The following is a 26,045-nucleotide window of genomic DNA, read 5'->3' on the forward strand; positions in this document are numbered from 1 at the left end:
ACCTGCTAGTTCCTGCCACACAGGCCTCTCTCTTCACCTGACTCCCGGCACCAGTGTTCCCCAGCGATAGCCCACTGCCACACCCACAAGCCACCCACGCTCCCAGCCTCTTCAGGTTGGAGCTCGCTGATCCCCACTTGAGGGGCCTCCTTCTAGGTTTATTCACTAGGCCAAGCTCCCCTTCCAGGCGGAGGCTGGTCCTCATCCCCTTTCTTTGACCTCCTCGAGGCCTCCCCGGGCTGTCATGTCACAGTCCGATTGGGTAGCCTTCATTCCCTCTAGTTCACACTTCAGGGGCCATCACCACCAGGCCTGAATCGAAACTAGAACTGCAAGCACGAAAGGCTGTGAGTCAGCGGCGCTTGTCCCCCAAGGGCCACCGTCCCGACTCCACTTCCGGCTTGCCTACGGCAGCCCACTAGTGATTGCGTAGGCGGGAGGGGCGGGCGCGCAGCCAAGGCGCCATTGGTCTGTGTCGCGCATGCGCAAGCGCGACAGAGGCGGGACGGTGTTTCCGCATGACGTCAGGACGCCGCGGTCAGGACGTCTCCGCCTAAGCAGACAAGAGCCAGCCGGGTGGCAGAGTGTGGTTGCTGCCGTGGTGCCACCACCGTAGGCCGCTAACGACGAGTCACGGGAGCAAGCGGTGCTGGTGAGTGTGGAGAGCGGCGAGCGGGCCGACGGGGCGCGGCGTCTCTTACGGCCCGCCAGCCTGAGGCCTGCTCGGTCGACCCCAACCGACGCTGCGCCCCGCGTCCGTAGGGTGTGGCGGTGAGGGGACGGCACTGCGCATGCGCCGCTGGCCCTGGCGCGCTCCCGACGGGCCGCTCCCTTCCTCTCCGCGAGGCGCATGCGCACGCGCTACCGCCCCCGCGTCTTTACACCGACCCATTCACCAGTTGTTACGCCAGCCCAGGGCGTTGCTACAGGCAACCCTGCGAGGCCGCCCCCGCCGCCTGGGTGCGTGGTGGTGCGCAGGCGCGGCCTGGCGCGGTGGCTACTGGGCGGGCCTGTAGCTGCCGCCAGGGCGGCCGCTTCCTCCACCTGGGCCGCCTCTGCCATCTTCGTGCCTGCAAGACGGCCAGGTGCCCTCCGTCGGGTCTCGCGTGGGTTTCTTGCCTCTTGTTCATCAGACCGGTGTAGGAGCCTAACCCCTAGTTTCTCTCCAGCCCCGCGGTTCCCAGCTGGGGTCCTAAGACCCTTCTCTGGCCCTCCCCACCCCCCAGATTCCTGGTCCTGTCCCTTAAACTCTTGATAAGACTCCGGGTTCTCTTCACCCGAATTTTGGTCCCTGCTAGCAAGACCTAATCCTTCACTTTTCTCCCTTTATTCCAACCCTCAATGACTTCCAAAGGATGTTGTTCTCCAAAGTTTTATTTACCTTGCAGATCCTCACCCAAGAGATTACTTGTGGTCTATCCCAGGAAAACCCCTCCTCATCCCATGCCAATCTCTTCTCAGCCGTTTGGGGACCGTTTTTTGTTTGTTTTTTTCCCAGATAGAGAGGGCAGGCTGACCTGGAATTCACTATGTAGTCTCAGGGTGGCCTTGAGCTCACAGTGATCCTCCTACCTCTGCCTCTCCAGTGCTGGGATTAAAAGTGTGCGCCATCACAACGGGCTGGGGATTTTTTTGAATTAGGCTTTTAGGTATTGAAAACCTGGGTGTTCACATGGTGGGAGAAGATTTCATGGGCTTTCAAACTTCTGCTTGCTCTTCTGGAACCTCCACAAATCCCCTTTCCTCCTAAAACGTTTTCCTCTGTCCTTCAGTTCCCTCTCACGCCCTTTTCCTTCTTGCCAAGCTTCTCAGAAATAGGGGTTCCCTGACACTTCTTGTTTTTCTTTTGTTTTAGTTTTTCGAGGTAGGGTCTCACTCTAGCCCAGGCTGACCTGGAATTCACTATGGAGTCTCAGGTGGCCTCAAACTCATGGCAATCCACCTACCTCTGCCTCCCGAGTGCTGGGATTAAAGGCGTGCGCCACCATGCCCGGCTCCCTGACACTTCTTACTGGAGCATCCTCCTCCTGCTACTTCCTCATAGAGCCTGTATTCATACTCCAGGGTTCTTTAAATGTCCCCTGCCCTTAACTGAGGTCTCATATCCACATGCAGAGCCTTCTACCTGCCTTCTTGAGGGTTTCCCTCACATCTGTCATCACACCTGTTTCAAACTCTGTACTGGAGCACTCCAAGGACTCCATGGTGTTCCTGGCATACTCTAGCCTCTTGCATTCCACATCCAGAAATTCTCTTTGATTTTGTTTCTGGAGACAGGATCTCACTATGTCCCTTAGGTAGACCTTGAACACTCAGTCCTCTTGTTTAGCCTCCCAAGAATACTGGTATTCCTGCATGAGCCACCTACCAGTTGGTTTCTCTTTAGATTTCTTACCAGTACTTTCTACTGTTGAATCCACTCCCTTTTCTGCCCAGCTAATCATAGGGCCAGCCAGGTTTTCTTCTTGTTCTGTCTTGGATACCTCAAACTCATCTTTTTTTTTTTTTCCCTTACAGACAGTGAAAAAGCAGTCTGGCTCCCGAGGTCCATTCCTTAGACCCCAAGGTCCAGATGGCGGCCAATGTGGGTGATCAGCGCAGCACCGATTGGTTAGTGGGGCTAGGGAGGAGGAGAAGAGGAGTGAGGCCCAGTGTTGTCCTTTGTGGTGGGACTTCAGAACCCCGGGTGGGTTGGGACGCTCTTGGCTACAAGCCCAGGTTTTGATTTTGGAGTGGAGGGGCAAGCCTTCCCCTTCTGAGTTTTCCGCAGTTCGGTGTGTATTTCAGCGAAGTGTGATTTTCTTTTTCAGACAACCTTAATTAGGAAGCAGCCTCTAGCAATACTCCACCATTTGTCCTGCTAAGTCTGGGTTTTTTTTTTTTTTTTTTTTCAAGCAGGCCATATTGTTGCTAAGTAAAACATGGATGCCTTCTAAGGTGTTAGGTCTTGTGTGAGTCCTGAGGTACCAGTCACCCTTGCGTTGGGTTAAAACCTATTTGTGTACCAGCTTCAGCTTAGGCTCTGGTAGATCAGGAGTACAGCTCTGGAATCCAAGACCTGGCATTTGCCCACTTGCTTGCAGTGGGAGAACAGACTGAGTTGGTGTCTACCCTTGGCAGGTCCTCCCAGTACAGCATGGTGGCCGGGGCCCCCAGAGAGAATGGCATGGAGACCCCCATGCATGAGAACCCGGAATGGGAGAAGGCTCGCCAGGCCCTGGCCAGCATCAGCAAATCAGGGGCTGCCGGCAGTTCCAAAGCCAACAACAGTGGACCTGTGGCCAATGCACAAGTGAGAAGGGCTTCCAGGGCCTGGAAACCTGGGTTGGGGAGGTGCAAAGGACTTGGCATTCTGAGAATGAGGTCCCTTGATGAATGTAACAGAAGTGTTTCTGTCATGTAAAGCTGAGGAGGGGTGAACTTACTTGAGTCAACCATGGCTTGAGAGATGTGGTCTCGAGGAGGGTGGCCATGTCATCATTTCCCAGGTGTAGTGACATGTGCTCAGTTGCCTCCCTTAAAGTAACACCACAGTAAAAAGACCTGCCTTTGGGGGTTTGTGGGGTGCTCAGGCTACTGTGGCCAGTGCTGACAGACATGGTCCTCTGTTTCCACAGTATGTGTCTCAGGCAGAAGCTTCGGCTTTGCAGCAACAGCAGTACTACCAGTGGTACCAGCAGTACAATTACACCTACCCCTATAGCTACTACTACCCCATGGTGAGTACCTGGCCTTTGCATGTGGAGCTCATATGCTGGCCTGGGCGAAGGGTTGCTGGGATGTAGACAGCAATGATGGTATTTAGAAACTGTTCTCTAGCTCATAGCCAGAAGTCCTGAAGTCCCATAGAGTTCTACATGTCTGATTCTGGCCTTTTCCCACTTTTCATCACTGCCTCCGAGACAGTAGCACATGCCAGGTCCACCGTGCTTTGCTCTGCTGCAGCTCTCTGCTTTGCTATGTGCCCCTCTTGAGGTCTGCCTTGACAGCCCCTTCAGAGTACCTGAAGGTCAGATTCCTGCCTCTGTTCCTCTTTGCCCAATTTTCTCTAATGGTACTTCCTGCAGGATGTTACACATTCACTCCTACAGCTCTTGGTAGATCTTCAGGGCACACTTCCTTAAAGCATGGGTTTTTGCTTTTCAAGTCAGGGTCCCATTATGTAGCCCAGGTTGGCCTTGAACTGTAGATCTTGCCCCAGCCTCCTGAGTGCACCACCACAACCATCTTGGTGTTTTTTTTTTTTTTGTTTTTTTTTTGTTGTTGTTGCTTTATCATGGTGCTTTAGAAGAGTGGCACTTAACTGCTTGTTGACTAGTGCTCTGGGCGCTGGCAAAAGTGGGATGTGGGATGAAGAGAGGTTTTTCTTTTTTTAAAAAAAAAATGTATGATTTTGTTTGTGTGGTGGAGAGAAAAAAGGTGCAGGACCTATAGAGCCTCTTGGGTTGCATATGGATCTGAGGAGGCAGAAGGCACAGGTGGCCACCACTGATCTTGGCTCTCCCTGTGCCTTTGGCAGAGCATGTACCAGAGCTACGGCTCACCCTCCCAGTACGGGATGGCCAGCTCCTATGGCTCAGCCACAGCCCAGCAGCCGTCGGCTCCCCAGCACCAAGGGACTCTGAACCAGGTAACACTGTGCCCAGCATCAGGTGGGATCTTAGGTTTTGAGGGGCTAGCAAATGTGGAATCGTCTTAAGCGATTTCAAAAGCTGCTTTTTCCCCCTCCCTCTTTTTTCCTTGCTGCCATGCAGCTCTGATCTAAGAATGAGTAGGGCAAAGTATAGTTTTTAAAAGTAGGTATGGGTCAGGCCAGGGGGCTGCAGTGTTGGGATATTGTTGGAGCAGTGTAGCAATCTGTCTCTTTTTTCCATCAGCATGTTTGCACACTCACCTACACATGCACGTGCACACACACAAGCAGTCTGCCTTTATACTTGAGTGCAGCGTGGAGGTGTGGAGGTGCCTAGAGTAGAGCATGGGATGTGGCTGGACCTGGGTTTGAATCCAGCTCAGAGTTACATTGTCTCAGCACGAGTGGAGAAGAGTCCAAGTCAGATGTGGGGGGGCTGCTGTCAGTGGCTGTGGTAGTCAGACTCCTGTTGGCATGCTGGCAACATAATACCTCAGACCAGAGTCACCCAGTCTCTTTAGTCTGAGTCTTCTCAGCTGTGGATAGGGTTCTGGTAAACGTGAACATATCAGGGAGTCAGAACACAGAATGGCAACCCACGGAAAGTCATGACAGGGTCTTGTGTTGTGTACCAGCACCAGCGTACTGTCTCCCACCCTCAGCTTGTGCTTCCTCCTACAGCCCCCTGTCCCTGGCATGGATGAGAACATGACCTACCAGGCCTCCCCTCAGCAGCTGCCCGTGGCCCAGCCCCCTCAGCCCTCAAATCCCCCACATGGGGCACATGGTCTAAGCAATGGTCCTCAGCCTGGAACAGCCCCAGCCACGCAGCACAGTCAGGCGGGGCCGCCTGCAGGCCAGGCCTATGGACCGCATAGCTACAGTGAGCCTGCCAAGCCCAAGAAGGGCCAGCAGCTGTGGACCCGCATGAAGCGTGAGTTGGTAGATGTGTTGGGGGTCAGAGGGTTGGGGGCCAGGATCCTTACAGAAGGCTCCTGAGAGGGTAACCCTTTGGCATTGTGTTGGGATGGTCCTGAGGCTAGGAGTCGCTGCTGTATGATAGCCATGCACATGTTAGGGACCTGGTCCAGAGCTTGGCATCCCATTAGCATGTCTGGGCAAGGGCCTAACTCCAGCCTCTGCTGCTTCTCCACAGCAGCCCCTGGCACTGGAGGTCTCAAGTTCAACATCCAGAAGCGGCCCTTTGCTTCAACCAACCAGAGCTTCAGCTCCAGTGCAGAGGGTCAGCACAGCAGCTTTGGTCCCCAGCCCACCCCTGAGAAAGCCCAGAACCACAGGTGATGGTCATCCCTTGCCCCTGTCTGTCCCTGCTCTGTGCTCCAGGTTCCCTCCTGGGAGCAATATGTGAGGTGAAGGAAACAGTGCATCGGTGCTGGCAGGGCTGCTGTCTCAGAAGTCAGGGGAGGGTCTTTGCTGGGGTGCTCAGTCCACCCAGCTGAGAGCTCTCATCTGCCCTCCCCTTCCCATAGTGGGCCTTCTGCCCGGAACAACCTGTCTGGGAAGCCTGACGACTGGCCACAGGACATGAAGGAGTACGTGGAGCGGTGCTTCACTGCCTGCGAATCAGAAGAGGACAAGGACCGGACAGAGAAGTTGCTTAAGGAGGTGCTGCAGGCCCGGCTCCAGGACGGCTCTGCCTATACCATCGACTGGAGCCGGGAGCCTCTGCCTGGGTCAGTCTGGGTAACTTGATGAGGAGTGGGGCTGTGGAGAAATGAACCAGAAAGCGGGATCCTTGAATTTGGAGTTCTGAGCTGCTGGTAGGCTCTGCAGGGGCCACAGAGGCCCAGTAGTGGTCAAGGCTGTGGTCTTGTGGGTCTTGTGGTCTGCAGGCTGGGGAGGCGTGGGTGGCTTGGTGTCTAAGAGCACCCCATGGAGACAGAGAACCTTGGGCTTAGTCCTGTTTCTGACTTTTGTTGGTTGAGTTGCCAGGGTAAGTGCCTCTTTCTTAGGTTTTGTGGCCCTGGGCTGTGGAGTCTGCAGTCCAGCAAATTGGTGGCTGGTTGGTGATGGCCTTCCCTGTTATATCCTCAGGCTGACCAGGGAACCCGTGGCTGAGAGCCCCAAGAAGAAGCGGTGGGAGACCCCTAGCAGCCTTCACCCTACCAGGGGGGCAGGCTCAGTGACCAGGGGCGGGGGTGCCCAATCCCAGCGAGGGACACCTGGGGCTGGGGGTGCTGGCCGAGCACGGGGTAGCAGCTTCGCCAAGTTTGGCAATCGCAACGTCTTCATGAAGGACAACAGCTCTTCCTCCAGCACGGACTCCCGCTCCCGCTCCTCGTCCAGGTCCCCCACCCGTCACTTCCGGAGAAGGTGTGCAGGCTGTGGCTGCAGTTTGGCAGAAGGGTGCTGTTTGAGACTTGACTCTTTGCTTGCCAGGGAGTGGGTGCTGCATGGGGGCTAAATGTTCTTTTGAGGGTGACTACTTGAGGCCTAACCCTTTGGGAAGAGGCAGCTTGGGGCTTTTTTTACCCTGTGTTTGGGAGGGCACTGCCAGGAGCCTGACCCTTCTGCTTTCTTGTGCAGTGACTCCCACTCGGATTCCGACAGCTCCTACTCAGGAAATGAGTGTCACCCTGTGGGCCGCAGGAACCCACCCCCCAAAGGCCGGGGGGGTCGGGGGGCCCATATGGATCGTGGCCGAGGCAGGGCACAGAGGGGAAAAAGGTGAGGCTCCGGTAGGGCTGTGTGTCCCAGGCCTGGGTGGAAGGTGTTTGGATCCACAGGAGCTGCCTCCTCCTTCACCGCCTCATACCTTCCCAGGCATGACCTAGCATCTACCAAGCGTAGCCGCAAGAAGATGGCTGCCCTGGAATGTGAGGACCCAGAACGTGAGCTAAAGAAGCAGAAGCGGGCAGCCCGCTTCCAGCATGGGCACTCCCGCCGCCTGCGTCTTGAGCCCCTGGTGCTGCAGGTGAGCAGCCTGGAGAGCGGTGGAGCTGATCCCGACTGGCAGGAGCTGCAGATCGTGGGCACTTGTCCCGACATCACCAAGCACTACCTGCGTCTGACCTGTGCCCCCGACCCGTCCACTGTGCGCCCTGTGGCTGTAAGTCTCAGGGAGCGGGCAGGATATGTGGAGTGTGGGTGGCAGCCCTGATCGTGGAAAGACCCTAGCATGTAGGCCTCCACACCTGGGAACATTCTTGTGCCTAAAACCCTGCCATTGAGGCTAGGCTTTGCTGGGCTCACTGGGCTTTCTGGAGCCAGGTGGTTGTGGGGTGCTCCTGGACAGATATAACCTCTGTGTGAACTAAAAGCAGCAAGGTGCTTCCTTGTGTTGTATGGCTCCTGTTTTTGTGTGTTCATGTTGGAATGAGTCATGACCCAGGCATATCATTGAGCTGTGGGGTTAAGTGCTGCTTGGGACACACTAGCCTACCTCCCATTCCTTGCCAGGTTTTGAAGAAGTCACTGTGCATGGTCAAGTCCCACTGGAAGGAGAAGCAAGACTATGCCTTTGCCTGTGAGCAGATGAAGTCCATCCGGCAGGACCTGACGGTGAGGCAGATGCTGGAAAGGGCCTTCGTGCTGGCTGGCACTGGCCATCCTGCCCTGCTCCACTCCACATGCTATCTTTTTTACTACCTAGGTACAAGGCGTCCGCACCGAGTTCACCGTAGAGGTATATGAGACCCATGCTCGCATTGCCTTGGAGAAGGTAGGCGGGTGGGTGGGCAGTCTTGTGCCTTCTCCCTCCCCCATAGCCCCTGTCACCTGCCTCACTTGAGCTCCTCCCTACCCTCAGGGTGACCACGAAGAGTTCAACCAGTGCCAGACGCAACTCAAGTCCTTATATGCTGAGAACTTGCCAGGCAATGTGGGCGAGTTTACTGCCTATCGGATCCTCTACTACATCTTCACCAAGAATTCTGGAGGTGAGAGGACCACCAGGATAGAGGGTGCCGTGCCTAGGGTGGTGACCTGTCACCTGACCTCCCATTGTCTTGGTTGCAGACATTACCACAGAGCTTGCGTACCTTACAAGGGAGCTGAAGACAGACCCCTGTGTGTCTCATGCACTGGCACTGCGGGCAGCCTGGGCCCTGGGCAACTACCACCGCTTCTTCCGGCTCTACTGCCACGCACCCTGCATGTCTGGCTACCTCGTGGACAAGTTTGCAGACCGAGAGCGCAAGGCTGCTCTCAAGGCCATGATCAAAACGTATGTGGCACTGCACTCTGTGGCCTTCTGTGCTGTGGTTCCGCCACGCCCCCTCTCCATGTGCTCCTGGTTAATCTTCAGTCCTATGCTGGAGCCCCTTCCCCATGGCTTTCCTCTTCGACCACCCTCGGTTCCAGGTCCCTTCTGTGTCCCTTGTCCCATCTTTCTTACCTCACTGTTCCTGTTCTTTCTCCATTCAGCCTGCACCCTTTTCTTGTTTTCTCAGGCGAGATTTGTATCTTCACGCTCCTGTCTCTATGGCCTTTACTTGTCCATTGCAGCTCCTCTGCTGTTCTAGAAACACTAAAAAGGGTGGCCCCAATTGTATGGCTTTTGGTCTCATTAGGAGAGGCCCTGTACTACTGAGTTATTCTGAATGCCAGAGTACTTAAGGACAGTGCGATGGGAGACAGGCAAAAGACCTTTTTCTAGCATTCTGTATGTTGCTATTGTTGGGTAAGAAATGGTTGACTCGCATTTAGGCCAACAGTTCTTTTAAGGTTCAAAGGCCCCCAAGAGATGTTTCTTGTTGTCACACGAAAGATGTTATGGGTATTTAGTGGGTAGACCCAAGGTTAATGTTTTACTATATTGTCCCACACTTGTCATTGGTCCCCATGTTGGTTGAAAAACTGGTCAAGGGGTCTGTCAGGAATCAAGAGGGTTCTTGAATGCCAGGCTAGGTACCACCTTTCCTTATGTAGGTGGTAAGTACACAGACTTAAGGGAGAGAGGCCACAGGCTAAGAGATGAGTGGGCAGCAGGGCCTGCCTAGTCCTTTGTGGCCCAGTAGGTTCCTGCGCGGGCAGATCTGCGCCTCAATGCACATGTGGAGTGATTGGGCAGGTGATCCTTTTGGTTTATATAATCAGCGTTGGGGCCCTGGCCTGATGTTGACCTCATTCTCAGCCTTTCCCCTGTGAAGTGGGCCAAGTCCCATACACGCCAGACCCGTGTGTTCCTGCCAGGGGCACAGAGGCTGGCTTGGGAGGCAAGCAGGCTGCTCTGTTCAAGGGCCGCAGAGAGCATGGCTCCAGAAATTGATGTTTCCCAAGTGTCTAAAGGGCCATGATGGCTCACAGGAAAGGGTGGGTCCCTGTGGATTCTTGCCATGTGTGACAAGTGTGCAGTGAGGAGGGCAGGGCACCTCAGTAGCAGCAAGTCACTGTTGAGAGTGCCAGTCTGTGCCACCTTCTGAGCCGACAGTGGGGTTACTGTTGGCCTTGCCCTCCATGCCCTTGTACCACTCCCTCTGTCTGGCTCCAGCTCCTCAGCCAGCAGAGGAGCCAGCTGGGCCCTTCCCCTCCTGTCCCCTCCTTCCTGGACAGGTAAGTGAGGGCGAGGGGGGGCAATGCTGGGCTCTGGGGCTGTCAGCCCTACCCCGGGCCCCCCCAAGCCCCTGAGGTGGGGAGGTTGGGATGGGCTGTGGAAGTCAGTTGGGTCCATGCTGAGGAAACATGTGGGTACCCGAACAGGGGGCACCTGCTCCCTGCTCGTGGGGCCCTCCCCTGCCCGCCGGCCTCATCACTTTCTCCTCTTGTCTCCATAGCTTCCGCCCTGCGCTGCCAGTCTCCTACCTGCAGGCCGAGCTGGCCTTCGAGGGCGAGGCCGCCTGCCGGGCCTTCCTAGAGCCCCTAGGCCTGTCCTACACGGGCCCGGACAACTCCAGCGTGGACTGCCGCCTCAGCCTGGCGCAGCTGCCAGCCTTCTGAGCACCCAGCGAGCATGGGCGGGGGCAGGGCTGCGGCCCCCAGCGCCGCCTTTCTGAAAATTTTTGAGCCATGGACTTGGGTTGTAAATTAATTTATGGGGAAGTGGGCTCCAGGAAGAGCCGCTGACCTTGCCCCCATTTCCCACTGGGGAGTCTGTACAGAGATTTTTCTACATTTTTATTTTTTGCTTCAGAGGGATGATTGGGATAGTGGAGGTGGGTGGGGGACTTGCAGGCTCTGTGTCCACTTCTCACCTCCACTAATGCTGTCTCAGTGTTTTTTCTCTCTCTCTCTCGAGCTCCTACTCCGGCACCCGACCCTGCGAGCTGGCCCGTCCCATGCTGGGGGGCCAGCGGAAAGAAGACAGGCCGTCCAGCCCGCACCCGCCTGCAGTGGGGCACCAGCCAGCCAGCCACCTGACCTGCTGCCTCGTCTGCCTCTTCATAGACTCTTGTTGCCCAGCCCTTGGGGCCTCAGTGTTTGGGGTGAGGGGAGCTGCCTAGAGACTGTGCCCCACCTTTGGCCCCCCACCCCAGAAATGCCAGCATCAACACAAGACCAGCCGCCACACTGCACTGAGGACTCCAAGGCCTTCGCGGGACCTCGCCGGCCGGGCCGCCTCGTCTCACTCAAGTTGTATTAAGTTGTCTCCGTGTCCCTTCCTCCCTCTGCCCCAATGTTTCTTCTGATTTTTTTTCCCTCCCCTCCTTCCTCTCCTGTCCCCTGCCCTCCCTGGTTCAGCACAGGTAAAACGGTTTCCCTCCCCCCCTTCTTCCCTCTTGCCTTCATGGATCACCAGCTCACATCATGTTTCCTTCTCTTTTCTTTGTGTGTGTGTTTAAGTTATTTTTCTTTCCTCCCCTTTTCTTTTCGGTCCTCCCTCCCTCTTCTGCCATGTAACTGGAGGATGTGCTGAGGTTGCAAACAGCTGAACTGTCAGGCTGCTTTTTTTCAGATGTCCCTTTGCCTCCCCTCCCACCCTCTCCCCTCCCTTCCCTTCCTTCATTCTTTCTTTGAGCACTGAGTCATTTTGAAAGCTTGAAAGAAACCAAAATTAAAGAGAGAGAGAGAGAGAGCTTGCTCGTCCTTTATGTTTGGTATGGCCACTTGTCAGTCCAGTGGGAGCTCAGCCAGCGGCTGGTAGGTGTCCCCTGCCCTTGCCATGCGGCACAGCCAGAGTTTCCTCAGTGGCTGGGTTCCCATCTCCTGGTTCATGGTGAACCCAGGCTGGGGGAGGTGGGCCTGGGAGCCTCGTGGCACCTTGGCCAGTGTCAGGTGGGGATGCAGCCCCCCTGAGGGCTGCAGCACTCTCAGCCCTTCTGCCTCCAGCCCCTGACTCAGAGCTTGGGCCGTGCCTGTCAGTGCGGGGGAGGGTAGGGCACAGAGCACATGGTGGCCCAGGAGAACCAAGTCCCTAAACTGTAACTGCGTGGGTACCCGAAGCCCTAGGGTCAGGAGAACCCTTTTCAGAGCCTGGACCGCTGCTGCCTCCTCCCCAGGGCCTGCCAGCCTCAGGAGAGCAAGTGTCAGGTGCAAGGCCTCTGGGGGCACCAGGAACTCGGCACAGGATGGGGCATCTCTGAGGAGGTGCGCTTGTGCTTTGGCCACTTCTGCCTGAAGCCCAGGCTCTGTCACCATGAGGCCCACGAAATGAGTAGGCCGGGGCTGGTGTGCGGCCTTCTGGTTTTCATGCCAGGCTCCTGTACCCCGCTCTGCTTCCATCTTTCCAGCAGACGACCTTGAGTCGGCCACGACCTGCGCCTGACCCAGGGGCAGCCTTGTAGCTCCAGGGGCTTCCCTTGGCATATAGGACCTCTCTTGTTCTCCAAGGCACCCACTCGACTCTTGTGTTCCTGAGTCAGTGATTCTACTCAGCCCTGTCTCTCCGGCTTCCTCACCCTTTTCCGGGGGCTCCAGGTATGACTTGTCCAGCCCAGTGCTGGCCAGGTTTCTGGCTCCTTCCTTCGGGGCATCTGGGGTTTCTTTGGCCTCTAGCTCCACCTCCGGCCGGTGCGCGTCCTCGTTGTCGGGTGCGTGCTCGATGGCTTGCGCGCGCTCGCCGTCCAGCGCGTCCAGGATCGTGGGCCCGCGGCCGGCTGCGGATCCGGAGCCGAAAACGAGGTCTGTGCGCGAGGCGCGGTCCCACACCAGCCGGCCGCGGAAGCGGAAGTAGCGCACTCGGTGCTGCGGCACGGCCAGCACGCCGGGCCCCAGCGCCGCCAGCGGCTCGTCCCAGCAGAAGGCGCCGAAGGGCTCCTCCCTCACGCCCAGGAAGCGATCGAAGTAGCCCACAGAGAAGTCGGCGGGGTCGAGGCGCGGGTCCCAGCGGATGCGCTGGATGACGGCCGCGGCCGTGCGCAGCGGCGGCTTTTTGGCGCCGTCCTCGGGCCGCGCCTCCCCGCCAGACGCCGCGGACTCCGGCGCCCCGGGGTGGGGCTGTCGGCAGCGGGCGCCGAAGCGGCAGCGGCCCTCCAGGAAGAAGCGGCAGGCGGTCTCCTCGGCCGCTGCCGCCATGCGAGCGGAAGTCCGAGTGCGCTACCCGACCGTGACTCCCGCGGTGTCCGCCGCACCCGGCCAGGGGTGGGCGCGTGCCCCGCCCCGCCCCAGAGCGCGACGCGCGGCCGGTCCTCCCCGGGCCTCGGAGCCAGGCCCCGCCCCTCCCAGTTGCTTTGGCCGCAGGCCGCGGGGTCCCCTCCCGTTCAGCTGACTACTTCATACACCTCGTCGGTGAGTGAGGGGCTAAAGACCTGCTGAGGCCCCAGCCAAGAGGTTTGAGCCAGCCGTCGCCCCATCCCACGGCTTGACTTATGTGTGCTCCGCTCCTAATCGGTCTTGGAGCAGCCGGCCCGCCCCTATCCAGCTGACTTACCTAGGCCTCGTCCCTGTGGGCGGGGCTCAAAGTGTCTCCTCTGCCCTCCGCTGAGTGACTGACGCACGCCCCGCCCCTCTGCCTCCAGTCCTTCAGTTTCACGTCTGTGTCCCTCCCAGGGCCTGAGGAGCTAGCCCCGTCCCCAACAAGTGATTGACACTTGAGAACCATCTCTAGGAACCTCAGGGATCCCGCCCTCAGTCCACCCTGTCCATCTGGGCAGCCCTCTGGGATAGTGAAAACGTGGACGCCAGCGAGGGGGCTCAGGCTGAATTGTTTCTTTTTTCGACGTAGGGTCTCGCTCTAGCCCACGCTGACCTGGAATTCACTATGTAGTCTTAGGCTGGCCTTGAACTCACTGCCAGCTATTCTACCTCTGCCTCGCGAGGGCTGACAAAGGCGTGCGCCACCACGCTCAGCTAAGACTGAATTTTCTGGTAGGATTTGTGACGCAGCCGCTGCTGCATCCATCCCGACACCCCTCTGAGGCCGGTTCAGGGAGGGGGATCAAGCTTTCCTCACATTCCTTGTGACTGAACCGGGTGTCCGACCACTTACTTCCCTCGGTCGCCCTTCCTAAGCAACTCCACCCAGGGACAAAGTCCTTCTGAGATGCACAGGAAATTCTGACCCTTTCTGGACCTTGTCCAGCTGTCACAGGCGTCGGGTCAATATCTGATGGATGAATAAAAGCAGTGGAAGTGGACAAACAGGAACCTCGCTTTCTGGGGAGGGGGGTGTGTGCACCACATGGCCATGCCCCGGGCACTCTTCGAGGGATGGGGTTTCACCCTTCCATGCCTCAAGAGACCTGCAGGTAACGCACCTGGTTCTTGAAGGTTCTGGAACCCTATCACCTCCCGCCCTCTGCAACCCTTCCCCGCGTAAACTGAGCAGAGCTAGCCTCAGTGTGCAAACCTCGGCTGTTTATGTGTACAGAAGTGGCTGCTAGGCAGGAAGGGTGCGGAAACTAGGGCGCTACAGACCAATGACGTCGTCCAGCTCGTGGTCAGCGTTGGGGCGACCGCGGGCCCTGGGGTGCTGCGTCCCTGGGTGGGCATCCCCATCGGGTTTGGCGGGGGTAGCCGTGGCGCGCTCCGCGTCCATGACGCCCAGCACCGCGTCCAGCATGGAAGGGCCTAGGTCCAGGTGGAAGGACAGCAATGGGTCTGCGGGCGAGGGTGTGCGGAGGCTGGGCGATGGGGGCTGGGGTGCTGCGGGCGGCGGAGGGGAGTGCGGAGTCCCCGAGGGCGGTGCGCGGGGTTCCGGGGGCGGCCCGCCCCCGTGGCGGCTCAGGAAAGAGGTGTCCCCGAAGGCGTCGCCGCCGCGTCCCACATGCAGTGTGTGCCGGAAGTCACCGAGCGGCGCCGAGATAGACAGCGCCCCGCGCTCCAGTCGCTTCTTGGGCTGCGCGGGACCTAGCTGTTTCAGCACGGGCATCTGTGGGGACAGGGTCCACGAGTCAGCGCATCTCCCCTCACCACCAGCCCCAGCTCCAACTGGGCTGCCACAAGATAGTCTCCAAGATTGTTGATAAGGGGGCTGGAGAGACGGCTCGGTGGTTAAAGGCGCTGGCTTGCAAAGCCTAAAGTACTGGATTTGATTCCCCAGTACCCAAGTAAAGCCATAGTCACAAAGTGGCGCGTGCGTCTGGAGTTCCTTTGCAGTTGGCTAGAGGGCCCGGCTCGCCCATACTAACACGTCTCTCTCTCTCAAATAAAAATATAAATAAAAATTTATTTAGGCCAGTGGTGGCACACATCTTTGTTTGATTTTGAAGTAGGGTCTGGCTGTAGCCCAGACTGACCTGAACTTTACTATGTAGTCTCAGGCTGGCCTCAAACTTACTGCGATCCTCCTCCTCCTACCTCTGCCTCTGGCTGGCACACACCTTTTTAATCCTAGCACTAGAGAGCCTGAGGTAGAAGGAATGCTGAGAGTTTGAGGCCAGCCTGAGACTACATAGTGAATTCCAAGTCAGCCTGGGCTACAGCCAAACACTACCTCGAAAAACAAAACAAAACAAAAGTTCTAATAAGGATAAGGCTATGATGGAATGATGATTCCCATTTTACAAGTAGGGAGAATGAGTCTCTAATGGTTCAATTCAAAATGGCTAGGCTCAAATCTCAGATCAGATTTAATCTTAAATCCAAAATGCCCAGCGCATTTGTCCTGTAGGTTTCATCCAGACAGTATTTGAGCCTTCCTGTAGGGCTGGGTAACAACAAACCAAACCCTTTGGAGTGCTTCCCAACCTGTCTAGTAGGAAACTCTTTACAAAAAAGAAAGAAAGAGAAGAAAAAAATTCCCAGGATCTCTTCCTAAAAACTTAGATGGATGACTGAAGGCTAAATGCAGGTTTAAGGCACATGTGTGCTTGTGCGCACACAGACAGGACCAGGAAGCCTGAGGGTCTGCACAAAAATCACAATGCAGACTCGTATGAAGATTCTAATTTTCTAATTAAGGTGGTCCACGGGACACAGAATTTTATAATTTAAACTACCTGGTTTTTAAAAATGTACTTTTATTGGGCTGGAGAGATGGCTTAGCGGTTAAGATGCTTGCCTGAGAAACCCAAGGACCCATGTTTGACTCTCCAGATCCCACGTAAGCCAGATGCACAAGCTGACTCAAGCGCACAGGTTGCACGTGCCCACAAGGTGGCGCATGTGTTTGGAGTTCAGTTGCAGTGGCTGCGGAATCAAGCCCAGGCCATGAGGCTTTGCAAGGAAGCGCCTTAATCACTGAGCCATCTCTCCAGCCCCAAACTATCTGAATAGGAAATATACAAATATATAAAAAATGGCAGTTGCCGGCATGGTGGCGCATGCCTTTAACCCAGCACTGGGGAGGCAGTGGTAGGAGGATTGCTGTGAGTTCAAGGCCACCCTGAGACTCCATAGTGAAGTCCAGGTCAGCCTGGGCTAGAATGAGACCCTACCTTGAAAACAAACAAACAAACAAACAAAAAAAAAATGGCAGGCTGGAGAGATGGCTTAGTGGTTAAGGTATTTGCTTGCAAAGCCACAGGACCCAGATTTGATTCCTCAGGACCTACATAAGCCAGATGCACAAAGTGGCACATGCGTCTAGAGTTTGTTTGCAGTGGCTGAAGGCCCTGAGCGCCCATTCTCTCTCTCTCTCTTTCAAATAAATAAAGTTTGTCTGTTAAAAAAAATTTTTTTTTTAAATGGCAAGAAGAAGCCCGGCCTGGTGGCGTATGCCATTAATCCCAGCACTAGGGAGGCAGAGGTAGGAGGATCGCTGAGAGTTTGAGGCCACCCTGAGACTACATAGTGAATTCCAGGCCAGCCTGAGCTGGAGTGAGACCTTACCTCGAAAAACAAAAGCAAGCAAACAAACAAACAAAATGGCAAGAGATTGGGGAGATAGCTCAACAGATAAAGGCACTTGCTTATTAAGCCTGATGGCCCCAGCTTGATTCCCCAGTACCCACATAAAGCCTGATGCACAAAGTGGAGCCTCTGGAGTTTGTTGGCAGTGGCAAGAGACCCGGCTGCACCCATCATCCTCATTCTCATTTTCTCTCTCTCTCTCTCTCATTGCAAATAAATAAATAAAAATATTTTTAAAAATTGGCAAAAAGTGATGCTTTTGCAGCCGCTCACTTGTGAATTGTATGCCAGGTTCTCTATTACTAGTTCGCTGCACCTGACTGGATGGTAAAAAGAAATCCAGCCAGCTTTTGCTCACATCCTGGAACTTGGCCCTTTGCTCTGGAACTCGTGGGAGGGACTTGAGCGACTTTGTACTTTTGTTTTAACAGTCACTGCTATTATGACAAATCCTTGTTCCTATTCCAACCAAAGCCCCACCCTTTTGCCAGTTACATGAATCTGGATGAATTAATCTTACTGTTTTCCGTTTATACAGTGGATAAAATGGCACCACCTTCCTTGAAAAGCTTACTTAAAGGAAACTGTATTTGTAAAAGTGTCAGCCAACTGGTAGTGCAAGTGTTGCGGGAAGAAGAAAAATGTGGCCATGAACAATGCAGCAGAACACAGATTGGGCTCCGTGAAACCGTGGCGGAAGAGCAAACAGCCAGCATTGTGTGAGGAACCAGCCTCCCGGGACATACCAATAGCATTGCAGACACAAGGTACAGACAGAGCTATGTGTTCATTAGTAGGGTTTTGAGATACAGTCTCACTAGGTTTCCCAGGCTGGCCTCAAACCCATGCTGATCCTACTGCTTTAGCCTCCCAAGTGCTAGGTTCACAGTGCAGGCTTGTACACTTTGCCCAACTTTGAAGCCGGTCTTGATACAACACGTCTGCACAGTTGATCAAGTTTTCTCTGACCTTAACCTATGTAAATATGCTTTTATTGTAGCCTGACCCTCAGTCACCATACTCTCCTTCCCCCATAGTGGAAACTAGTAACTGATGAGCTGAGACTTGTCCTTAACAACATAGTACTCTGATGTTTCCTATGGAGATTTCTCTCTCTCTCTTTCTTTCTTTCTTTTTAATTTTTATTCATTTGCAAGCAGAGAGAGGGGGGCAATGAGGGCTATAAAGAATGGTCACACCAGGGCCTCTTGCTGCTACAAAATAACTGTAGACATATGCACCACTTTGTGTGTCTGGTTTTACTTGGGTACTAGAGAATCAAACTCAGGCTGTCAGGCTTTGCAATCAAGCTTCTTTTTTTTTTTTTTTTAATAATTTATAGCCAGGCATGGTGGTGCATGCCTTTAATCCTAGCACTTGGAAGGCAGAGGTAGGAAGATAACCGTGAGTTCAAGGCCACCCTGAGACATCCTGAGACTACATAGTGAATTCCAGGTCAGCCTGGGCCAGAGTGAGACCCTACCTCAAAAAAACAAAAATAATAATAATAGTAATTATTTTAATATTTATTTATTTATTTATTGAAGAGAGAGAGACAGAGAAACAGAGAGAATGAGTGTGCCAGGACTTCCAGCCACTGCAAATGAACTCCAGATGCATGCAATACCTTGTGCATCTGGATTATGTGGGTCCTGGGGAATCAACCCTGGGTCCTTTGGCTTTGCAGGCAAGTACCTTAACAGCTAAGCCATCTCTCTAGACTAACCCTATTTCATTTTTAAATGCTGAATCTAGCTCATTAATGAATCTATCTATCTATCTATAATTTGAGAGAGAGGAGGAGAGAGAAAGAAAGAATGGCCACGCCAGGGCCTCCAACAACTGCAAATGAACTCCAGATGCATTGGTCCCCTTGTTCATCTGGCTTACGTGGGTCCTGGCGAGTCAACCTGGGATCCTTTGGCTTAGCAGGCAAATGCTTTAACCGCTAAGCCATCTCTCCAATCCCCTCATTAATGAATCTTGATCATCAGTTTAACATTAAAAAAAAAAATCCTCTCTAGGTGCCCTTTATTTTGGTACTTGCTCTGCAGTAAGTCAGAGGTGAAAAGGAACAGAATTCAGAAAACCAGCTGCCCAGGCTTGGATCTGGCTGTGGCCATTACTAAGTGGCTTGGAATAAGCTATGTAACCTATCTGACCTCCTTCCCTCATCTAGAAAATGGACCAATACCTGGAATGTACATTGGTGAATGTTGGCTTTGAACTCATTAACACAGTATCCAGTGCATGGAAGGTATTCCATAAGTAAATGCTGAATAGAATCCACCCCACCTCCCTTTTCTTTTTGCAGTATTGATGATTAAACCAGGTCTTGCATGTGCTAGGCAAATGCTCTACTGCTGAGCCATACCGCAGCCCCTCGTTGGTGGATTCTAGACAAGTATGCTCTACCACTTAGCTAGATCACCAGCCCAGTATTTACTTTAAAAAAAAAAAAAAAGTTATTTGTATTTATTTGAGAGAAAGAGAGAGAGCCAGATAGAAAATAGGCATGGCAAGGCCTCCAGCCACTGCAAAGAACTCCAGATGCATGTGCCACCTTGTGCATCTGGCTTTATGTGGGTACTAGAGAATCAAACGTGGGTCCTTAGACTTTGCAAGCAAGCACTTTAACCACTAAGCTATCTCTCCAGCCCCTCTTCTAATATTTACTTTTTAAAATATTTTATTTTTATTTATTTGAGAGAGGGAAAGAGGCAGAGAGAGAGAGAGAGAGAGAGAGAGAGAGAGAGAGAGAGAGAGAGAATGGGCATGCCAGGGCTTCCAGCCACTGCAAACAAACTCTAGATGCATGCGCCACCTTGTGCATCAGACTAATGTAGATCCTGGGGTATCGAACCTGGGCCCTTTGGCTTTGCAGGCAAACACCTTAACCGCTAAGCCATCTCTCCAGCCCTAGTATTTATTTTTGAGACTGGGGGGGGAGGGGTCTCATTATGTTGCTGAGGCTGGTGTTGAATTCAGTCTGCAGTTCAGACAGGCCTTACACTTGTGATCATCCTGAGGCAACAAGCCTTCCTGAGTAGCTGCAGTTACAAGCCTGCACCACCACATGGTGGTTTCTCACCTACACATGTTAGGAGTCAAATTTTGTCCTATTATTTTCCTGTGGGACCCTGACTAGTTTCTTCAACCTAGCCCCTCACTTACCTCTCTGAAAAGCATTTGTCTGAACCTCTGCTTGTTAGAGGGTGGTGTGAGATTTATGCATGCCTTTCATTTTATTTCCCAAGCCCGCTCTCTGGGCTGAGCACTGGTCTGAGTACTTCACATGGGTGCACAAACTTACTCTTCAAAACTAATGAGGGGAAAACGATAATGAATGTCCTCTTTGTCTTGAGCTAGGGTTTCTGGTAGTCAAGGCTGTTCTGGATCTTGCTATGTAGCCAAGAATGACCTTCAACTCCTTCTCCTCCTGTTTCTACCTCCCAAGCCCTGGAACTGCAGACACGTATCACCATACTTGGCGTATGCAGTGTTGGGGATGGAACTCAGGGCCTGTGCATGTCAAGCAAGCACTCTAAACTGTACTACATCCCCAGCCCTAATGATTTGTGTTGTAAATTAGTTTATTTATTTATATACAAGGAAAGAGAGGGGGGAGGGAGGGAGAGAAAAGGAGCTGCAGATGAACTCCAGATAGATGGCAATTTTGTGCATCTGGTTTTAGGTGGGTACTGAGGAATCGAACCCAGGCTGTCAGGCTTTACAAATGAAATGCCTTAACCACTGAACCATCTCTCCAGTGCCCTAATATCTTTTTTTTTTGTAAAATATGTTCTTTCTTTTATTTGAGAAAGAGAAAGAGGCACATGAGAAAGAGGGTCCTTTGGCTTTGCAGACAAGTACCTTAAACTCTAAGTCATCTCTTTTAATATCTAATATCTCTTTTAAAAATATTTTTATTTGAGAGAAAGAGAGAGAGAAAGAGGCAGTGGGGGAGGGAGAAAGAGGGAGAGGAAGAATAAGCACGCCAGGGCCTCCTACCATGGCAAACAAACCCCAGATGCACATGCCACTTTGTGCATCTGGCTTTATGTAGGTACTGGGAAATTGAACACAGGCCAGCAAGGCTTTGCAAGAAAGAACCTTTAAGCCCTGCCCTCACTATTTTTAAATGGCTGTATGACGGCTGTAAAGCAAAGAGGTTTGAGTAACATTCCCTGGATCACTCAGGAGCAAATGTTGAGGACTGGATATGGGACCCAAACACATCAACTGTGATGTTTGTAAGGATGATATCACCCAGTTCACAGCCACCCAAGGAAGATGGAGAGCGAGGGAGAAGGGCAATCTAATATAAAGGTGGTGGTGGTGAGGAATTCCTTACAACTTTAACTGTCTTTTTCTTTTTTCCATTGTACATGTGGGGGAATAATTTAAAAAGTGCTTCCTGGGGCTAGAGGGATGCCAAAGGTCTCAGGTTCGATACCCCAGGCTCCATGTTAGCCTGCTGCACAAGGTGGCACATGTGTCTGGAGTTCGTTTGCAGTGGCTGGAGGCCCTGGCGAGCCCATTCTCTTTCTCTCTCTCTCTCTCTCTCCTTTCCTCTTTCTCTCTGCCAAATAAATAACTAAATAAAAAATAAAATATATTTTTTTAAAGTGCTTCCTGGCTGGCTCTGAGACCTCAGGCAATTCACTCCTCCCACCCCACCCCATCCCCACGCCCGCCCCTCAAGTTTAGGTATCTTTTCACACACTCAGCTCCAGGCTGTAATCTGGCCAGAGCAGGGCTGCTACACCTGATAGAATGCAGTCATGTTTGGAAAAAGTTCGTCACTGGCCAAGGCTTGTACAGAGGGGCTGTTGTTTGGGACTGATGTGAAGCTGGAGGGGAGCAGGCACGCAGGGGAACCAGGGTCTGCCCCGGGTGTCACTCAGGCAGATAAGCAGACCTCCTCTGGCCTCTCCCACCCTCTCCTTCCTGGCCAGGCAGGCCACAGCTCCAGCTGCTGGGGGGGGGGGGCACAGCTGGTTCACCCTTGTCCTCTCCCAGGCACAGCCCTGCCAGGACGGAAATGGAAATAACAACTCGCTCCAAAAGCCTGCTGGACTGGTTCTCAGGCTGGAAGGCGGAGGGGCCCAGGCCCGGCGGAGGACCCTTGGGCAGAGAGACCCCTGGGTTCTTAGGGTTGGAAACCGCTTCCTGAAGCCACGTGGCTGCAGCACAGACTTCAGCAGCCCGGGACTCTCCGGCTGTCAGTCTGTTTCTCTTCCCTCCAGCTGGGACGAAGGACCCTTGCCCAAGCACAGCCACTTACCTCGGGGTCCTGAGTGAACTGGGAGCGCTGGGCGGGTGCGCTGGGGCTCCCACGCAAGCTGCGACCCCTCCCTGCCTGGCAGTCTGCCTCTGCCTCTGCCTCCTGGACTCCAGCCCTGGCCTTCCTGGTTGCCCCGGGCGGGATCTCACCTGCCAAGGAAGTGTCACGCTCAACCTCGAAGGAGATCCAGGATCTAGGCGCCGGGATCCGGGTGCCCTGCCCCGCACACTCGGATCCCAGGAGCCCTACTTCCCTTATTTCGCAGGTAAGTGCTCCCAGACCTCCTCCCGCTGACCCAGGGATCCAGACCCTAGTCCTCCTCCCTCAGACCCGGGAGTGCAGACCCCGGCCCTCCTCCCTCAGACCCGGGAGTGCAGACCCCGGCCCTCCTCCCTCAGACCCGGGATTGCAGACCCCAGTCCTCCTCCCTCAGACCCGGGAGTGCAGACCCCAGTCCTCCTCCCTCAGACCCGGGAGTGCAGACCCCAGTCCTCCTCCCTCAGACCCGGGAGTCCAGACCCCAGCCCTCCTCCCCAGCCCTCCTCCCTCAGACCCGGGATTGCAGACCCCAGCCCTCCTCCCTCAGACCCGGGAGTGCAGACCCCGGCCCTCCTCCCTCAGACCCGGGAGTGCAGACCCCAGCCCTCCTCCCTCAGACCCGGGAGTCCAGACCCCAGTCCTCCTCCCTCAGACCCGGGAGTCCAGACCCCAGCCCTCCTCCCTCAGACCCGGGAGTGCAGACCCCAGCCCTCCTCCCTCAGACCCGGGAGTGCAGACCCCGGTCCTCCTCCCTCAGACCCGGGAGTGCAGACCCCGGTCCTCCTCCCTCAGACCCGGGAGTGCAGACCCCAGCCCTCCTCCCTCAGACCCGGTAGTGCAGACCCCAGCCCCCCTCCCTCAGACCCGGGAGTGCAGACCCCAGCCCTCCTCCCAGAAGTCCAGACCAACCCTGGCCGGCGCTGACCTGGGTCCCTTCTTTACCTGCACCGGGACTGAAGATTAGCCCCTCTCGGGGGCCATCCTTGGAGCCCAAGCTAGCGCGGCGTCCCCGCCCAGGCTGCAGAGTCCTTCCTTCTCAGTCAGTTCATTGTCCCGGGCCGAGAGGGTTAAACCACAGGCCCCTCCCAGCCTTCCTTACTACCCCCCCCCCCCAAAAAAAAGTTTGCCTCTAGGATTTAAAGGACTAGAAAGCTCTGGTGGTGGAGAAGCCGAGGCCCCGGTGGGCTGACTGTGGGGACCAGGGAGGAGGCTGGACTGGGTGTGCACAAAACAGGCGCAGAGCTTACGGGGGGGGGGGATGGAGGGCGCGCCCCCAGCCCGGCCCCTCCCCCTGCCCAGCTTGGAATTTCCTGAAACCCGGGAAGTCTGGATGTTTAGAAGAGTAATTTCTTCCAGATTGCAGCTGTTGGGGGAGTGAGTGTGTATGTGAAGGGAGGAGGAAGAAAAAGGGCGAGAGAGGGAAGGAGAGAGGGGAAGGGAAAGACAGAGGAAGGGAAAAAAAGAGAGAGGAAAGGAGGGAGGGGAGAAGGGAGAGAGAACACCCCGTCCTGCTGGAGGAAGAGGTGGCCTGAGAGACTGATCAGTGGGGAGGGAGTCCCGCGGCTGTATGTCACTTCCCACAGTCAGGCTCCATAGCAAGGGCATCACCTCACTCAGAGTACCTGTGTCTGTAGGGAAGTGAAGACAGATTTGGGTATTGCAAACATCCTTTTAACAGAGTGTCCAGCCTTTTTTTGTTTGTTTTTTGTTTTTTCCGAGGTAGGTCTTTCTGTAGCCCAGGCTGACCAGAATTCACTGTGTAGTCTCAGGGTGGCCTCGAACTCACAGAGATCCTCCTACCCCTGCCTCCTTAGTGCTGGGATTCAAAGACGTGCCCCACCACCCAGCTATATCCAACCTTCGCAGTCATAGTGATCCGGGAAGAGGGCCTGAGGTTGCTCTTCTAAAGCCATCCGGAGAGGGGAGGGCATTGCCGGGAGAGGAGGGGAGCAGTCTTCAGAAAGTTGTGCTGCTCATAGGGTGCAAGGGAGACCTAGGTGGAAGGCCAGTGCACAGGGGTGTTGAGGCCCGGGGGAGGGAGGCTGGCTTAGTGGAAAATGAGAGGTGTGTGGCCAGGTGGGAGGCTGGATCAGTGCTAAAGGAAGGGATCACCAGATCAAATCACTAGAGAGGGAGAGGAAGCCCAGTGAGAGCTGAGGTCAGATTCCTGGAAAGCTGGGGTCTGGGTTTGGGGCTGAAGAGGAGTCAGTTTGAAAGGTAACAAGGAAGCCCTCTTGATCCTCACCTTGAAGGACCAGTGGGGATTTGTAGAGCCTAGGGAAAAAGGAAGAACTCATTGGCAAGAAGGCAGGAAGGCAGAGGCCAAGTGGAGCACGGGGCACATAGGTAAGCGGGTAAGGGTGGAATATGGTTTGCTCTGAGAGGCCAACTTGAAAGGCACTGACAGGAATCTAGGTCAGTATGTCACAGAGTCACGGGCAGGCAAATCCAAGTTTATTCCTGCAGCTTTACAATAGCCAAGTGATAGAATCTCTCTAGATGCCCACCAACAGCTGAATGGATAAAGAAAATGTGGTATGGGAGCTGGAGATGTGGCTCAGTGGTTAAGGTGCCTGCAGAGCCTAACGACCAGTGTTTGACTCAACCATGCTTACATAAAGCCAGATGCACAGAGTAACACATGCATCTGGAGATCCTTTGCAGCTACTTGAATCCCTGGTGCATCCATTCATTCTCATCCCCCCCCCCCGCCCCCCGTGCTTGTTAATACAAAGAAAAAGGGCTGGAGAGATCACTTAGCAGTTAAGGCGTTTGCCCGTGAAGCCCAAGGACCCACGTTCAACTCTTCACATCCCATGTAAGCCAGCCACACAAAGGAGAGGCAAGTGCAAGGTCACACATGCCCGCCAGATGGCGCAAGTGTCAGGAGTTGGAATTCAGTGGCTGAGGCCCTGGCAGGCCAATTCTCTTTCTCTAAAATAAAATAATAAATAAATAAGAAAATGTGTTAGGTGTATATCATGGAAGTCTGCACAGCATAAAGGAAGATGAGAGCTGGGGATTGACTCAGTGAGTAAGAATGTGTGCAGCTGGCATGAGTCTGAGGCCTCCTGAGTTCAGTTCTGCAGCAACCACATGAACAGCTGGGCATGGTCGTGCACATCTGTAACCCTAATCCTGTGGGGAGGCAGAGACCTGAGAATTTCTGGGGCCACAAAAGCTACAGCTCTGCCCTTTGTTTATTTGTTTGTCTTTTTTGTTTATTCATTGTAGGGTCTCCCTCTAGCCCAGGCTGACCTGGAATTCACTATGTAGTCTCAGGGTGGCCTCGAACTCATGGCAATTCTCCTACCTCTGCCTCCTGAGTGCTGGGATCAAAGGCGTGCACTACCACGCCCGGCTTCAGCTCTCCCTTTAAAGAGGTCCTCTGCCTCCAGGAATATGTGGATAAATAAAAGAAGAAAACCTGCATTCTCTTCTGGCCTCCATGCATCTCTGAGTGCATCTGCATGGACATGTGCATGCATCCCACAAAAACAAAACAAACAAGAAACCCCTCCCTCAAGATCCAGTTCTTTGCAGGGAAATGAATGAAACTGGGGACCATTATGTTAAGTAAGATAAACCAGGCTCAGCTGGGTGGATAGGGTGGTGTATGCCTTTAATCCCAGCAGAGGGAGAATCTCTGTGAGTTTGAGACCAGCCTGAAATGACATAGTGAATTCCAGATCAGCCTGGGCTACAGTGAGACCCTACCTTTAAAAAACAAACAAACAAAATTAAATAAATAAATAAAATAAAATTTAAAAACAAATAAATAAAGCAGGCTTAGAAAAACAAGCTCTTTCTCTACAGAGGCCTGGGCTCAGTATCAGAAGAAAGCTTAACCAGGGTAGCATGGTGCATCAAAATTCAGCAGTTGTGCCGGGCGTGGTGGCGCACGCCTTTAATCCCAGCACGCGGGAGGCAGAGGTAGGAGGATCGCCATGAGTTCAT

The 26,045-nt window shown here is 54.1% G+C and overlaps 3 protein-coding genes across 6 annotated transcripts; 1 reads left to right on the forward strand and 2 right to left on the reverse strand.

Annotated features, from left to right (window-relative positions):
- Positions 1 to 515: 515 nt before the first annotated feature.
- Leng8 (leukocyte receptor cluster member 8) lies at positions 516 to 11,606 on the forward strand. Of its 4 annotated transcripts, XM_004671556.2 has the most exons (16): positions 516 to 652; positions 2,518 to 2,610; positions 3,121 to 3,292; positions 3,618 to 3,719; positions 4,520 to 4,630; positions 5,315 to 5,567; positions 5,790 to 5,931; positions 6,124 to 6,327; positions 6,689 to 6,967; positions 7,181 to 7,321; positions 7,418 to 7,703; positions 8,054 to 8,155; positions 8,247 to 8,315; positions 8,403 to 8,532; positions 8,612 to 8,819; positions 10,369 to 11,606. In XM_004671556.2, the coding sequence occupies exons 2-16, from the start codon at positions 2,573 to 2,575 to the stop codon at positions 10,529 to 10,531; spliced, it is 2,400 nt and encodes a 799-aa protein (XP_004671613.1). In that variant the 5' UTR covers positions 516 to 652; positions 2,518 to 2,572; the 3' UTR covers positions 10,532 to 11,606. The 4 variants fall into 4 exon arrangements, with proteins under 4 accessions (XP_004671613.1, XP_044989917.1, XP_044989918.1 ...); XM_045133982.1 differs by having other exon boundaries at positions 8,612 to 10,504; XM_045133983.1 differs by having other exon boundaries at positions 5,793 to 5,931; positions 8,612 to 10,504.
- On the reverse strand, positions 11,601 to 13,061 carry Leng9 (leukocyte receptor cluster member 9). The gene has a single exon (XM_004671516.2). It carries the CDS (start codon positions 13,043 to 13,045, stop codon positions 11,642 to 11,644), a length of 1,404 nt encoding a protein of 467 aa, XP_004671573.2. The 5' UTR covers positions 13,046 to 13,061; the 3' UTR covers positions 11,601 to 11,641.
- A 1,244-nt stretch (positions 13,062 to 14,305) lies between these two features.
- Cdc42ep5 (CDC42 effector protein 5) lies at positions 14,306 to 23,461 on the reverse strand. The gene is made up of 3 exons (XM_045133985.1): positions 23,031 to 23,461; positions 22,050 to 22,198; positions 14,306 to 14,840 (listed from the first exon to the last, which is right to left on the reverse strand). Exon 3 carries the CDS (start codon positions 14,838 to 14,840, stop codon positions 14,379 to 14,381), a length of 462 nt encoding a protein of 153 aa, XP_044989920.1. The 5' UTR covers positions 22,050 to 22,198; positions 23,031 to 23,461; the 3' UTR covers positions 14,306 to 14,378.
- Between the last annotated feature and the right edge of the window lie 2,584 nt (positions 23,462 to 26,045).

Source organism: Jaculus jaculus, chromosome 14, assembly GCF_020740685.1.
Source record: "Jaculus jaculus isolate mJacJac1 chromosome 14, mJacJac1.mat.Y.cur, whole genome shotgun sequence".
NCBI lineage: Eukaryota > Metazoa > Chordata > Mammalia > Rodentia > Dipodidae > Jaculus > Jaculus jaculus.

What these genes read in the sequence shown, in the direction of transcription:
- Leng8 (XM_045133982.1), top strand. Translation starts at nt 2,573, where the DNA reads ATGGCGGCCAATGTGGGTGATCAGCGCAGCACCGATTG. An exon ending in ACCCGTCACTTCCGGAGAAG is followed by an intron (nt 6,968 to 7,180) that starts GTGTGCAGGCTG and finishes TTTCTTGTGCAG; the next exon opens with TGACTCCCACTCGGATTCCG. An exon ending in CCATCCGGCAGGACCTGACG is followed by an intron (nt 8,156 to 8,246) that starts GTGAGGCAGATG and finishes TTTACTACCTAG; the next exon opens with GTACAAGGCGTCCGCACCGA.
- Leng9 (XM_004671516.2), bottom strand. Translation starts at nt 13,045, where the DNA reads ATGGCGGCAGCGGCCGAGGAGACCGCCTGCCGCTTCTTCCTGGAGGGC.
- Cdc42ep5 (XM_045133985.1), bottom strand. Translation starts at nt 14,840, where the DNA reads ATGCCCGTGCTGAAACAGCTAGGTCCCGCGCAGCCCAAGAAGCGACTG.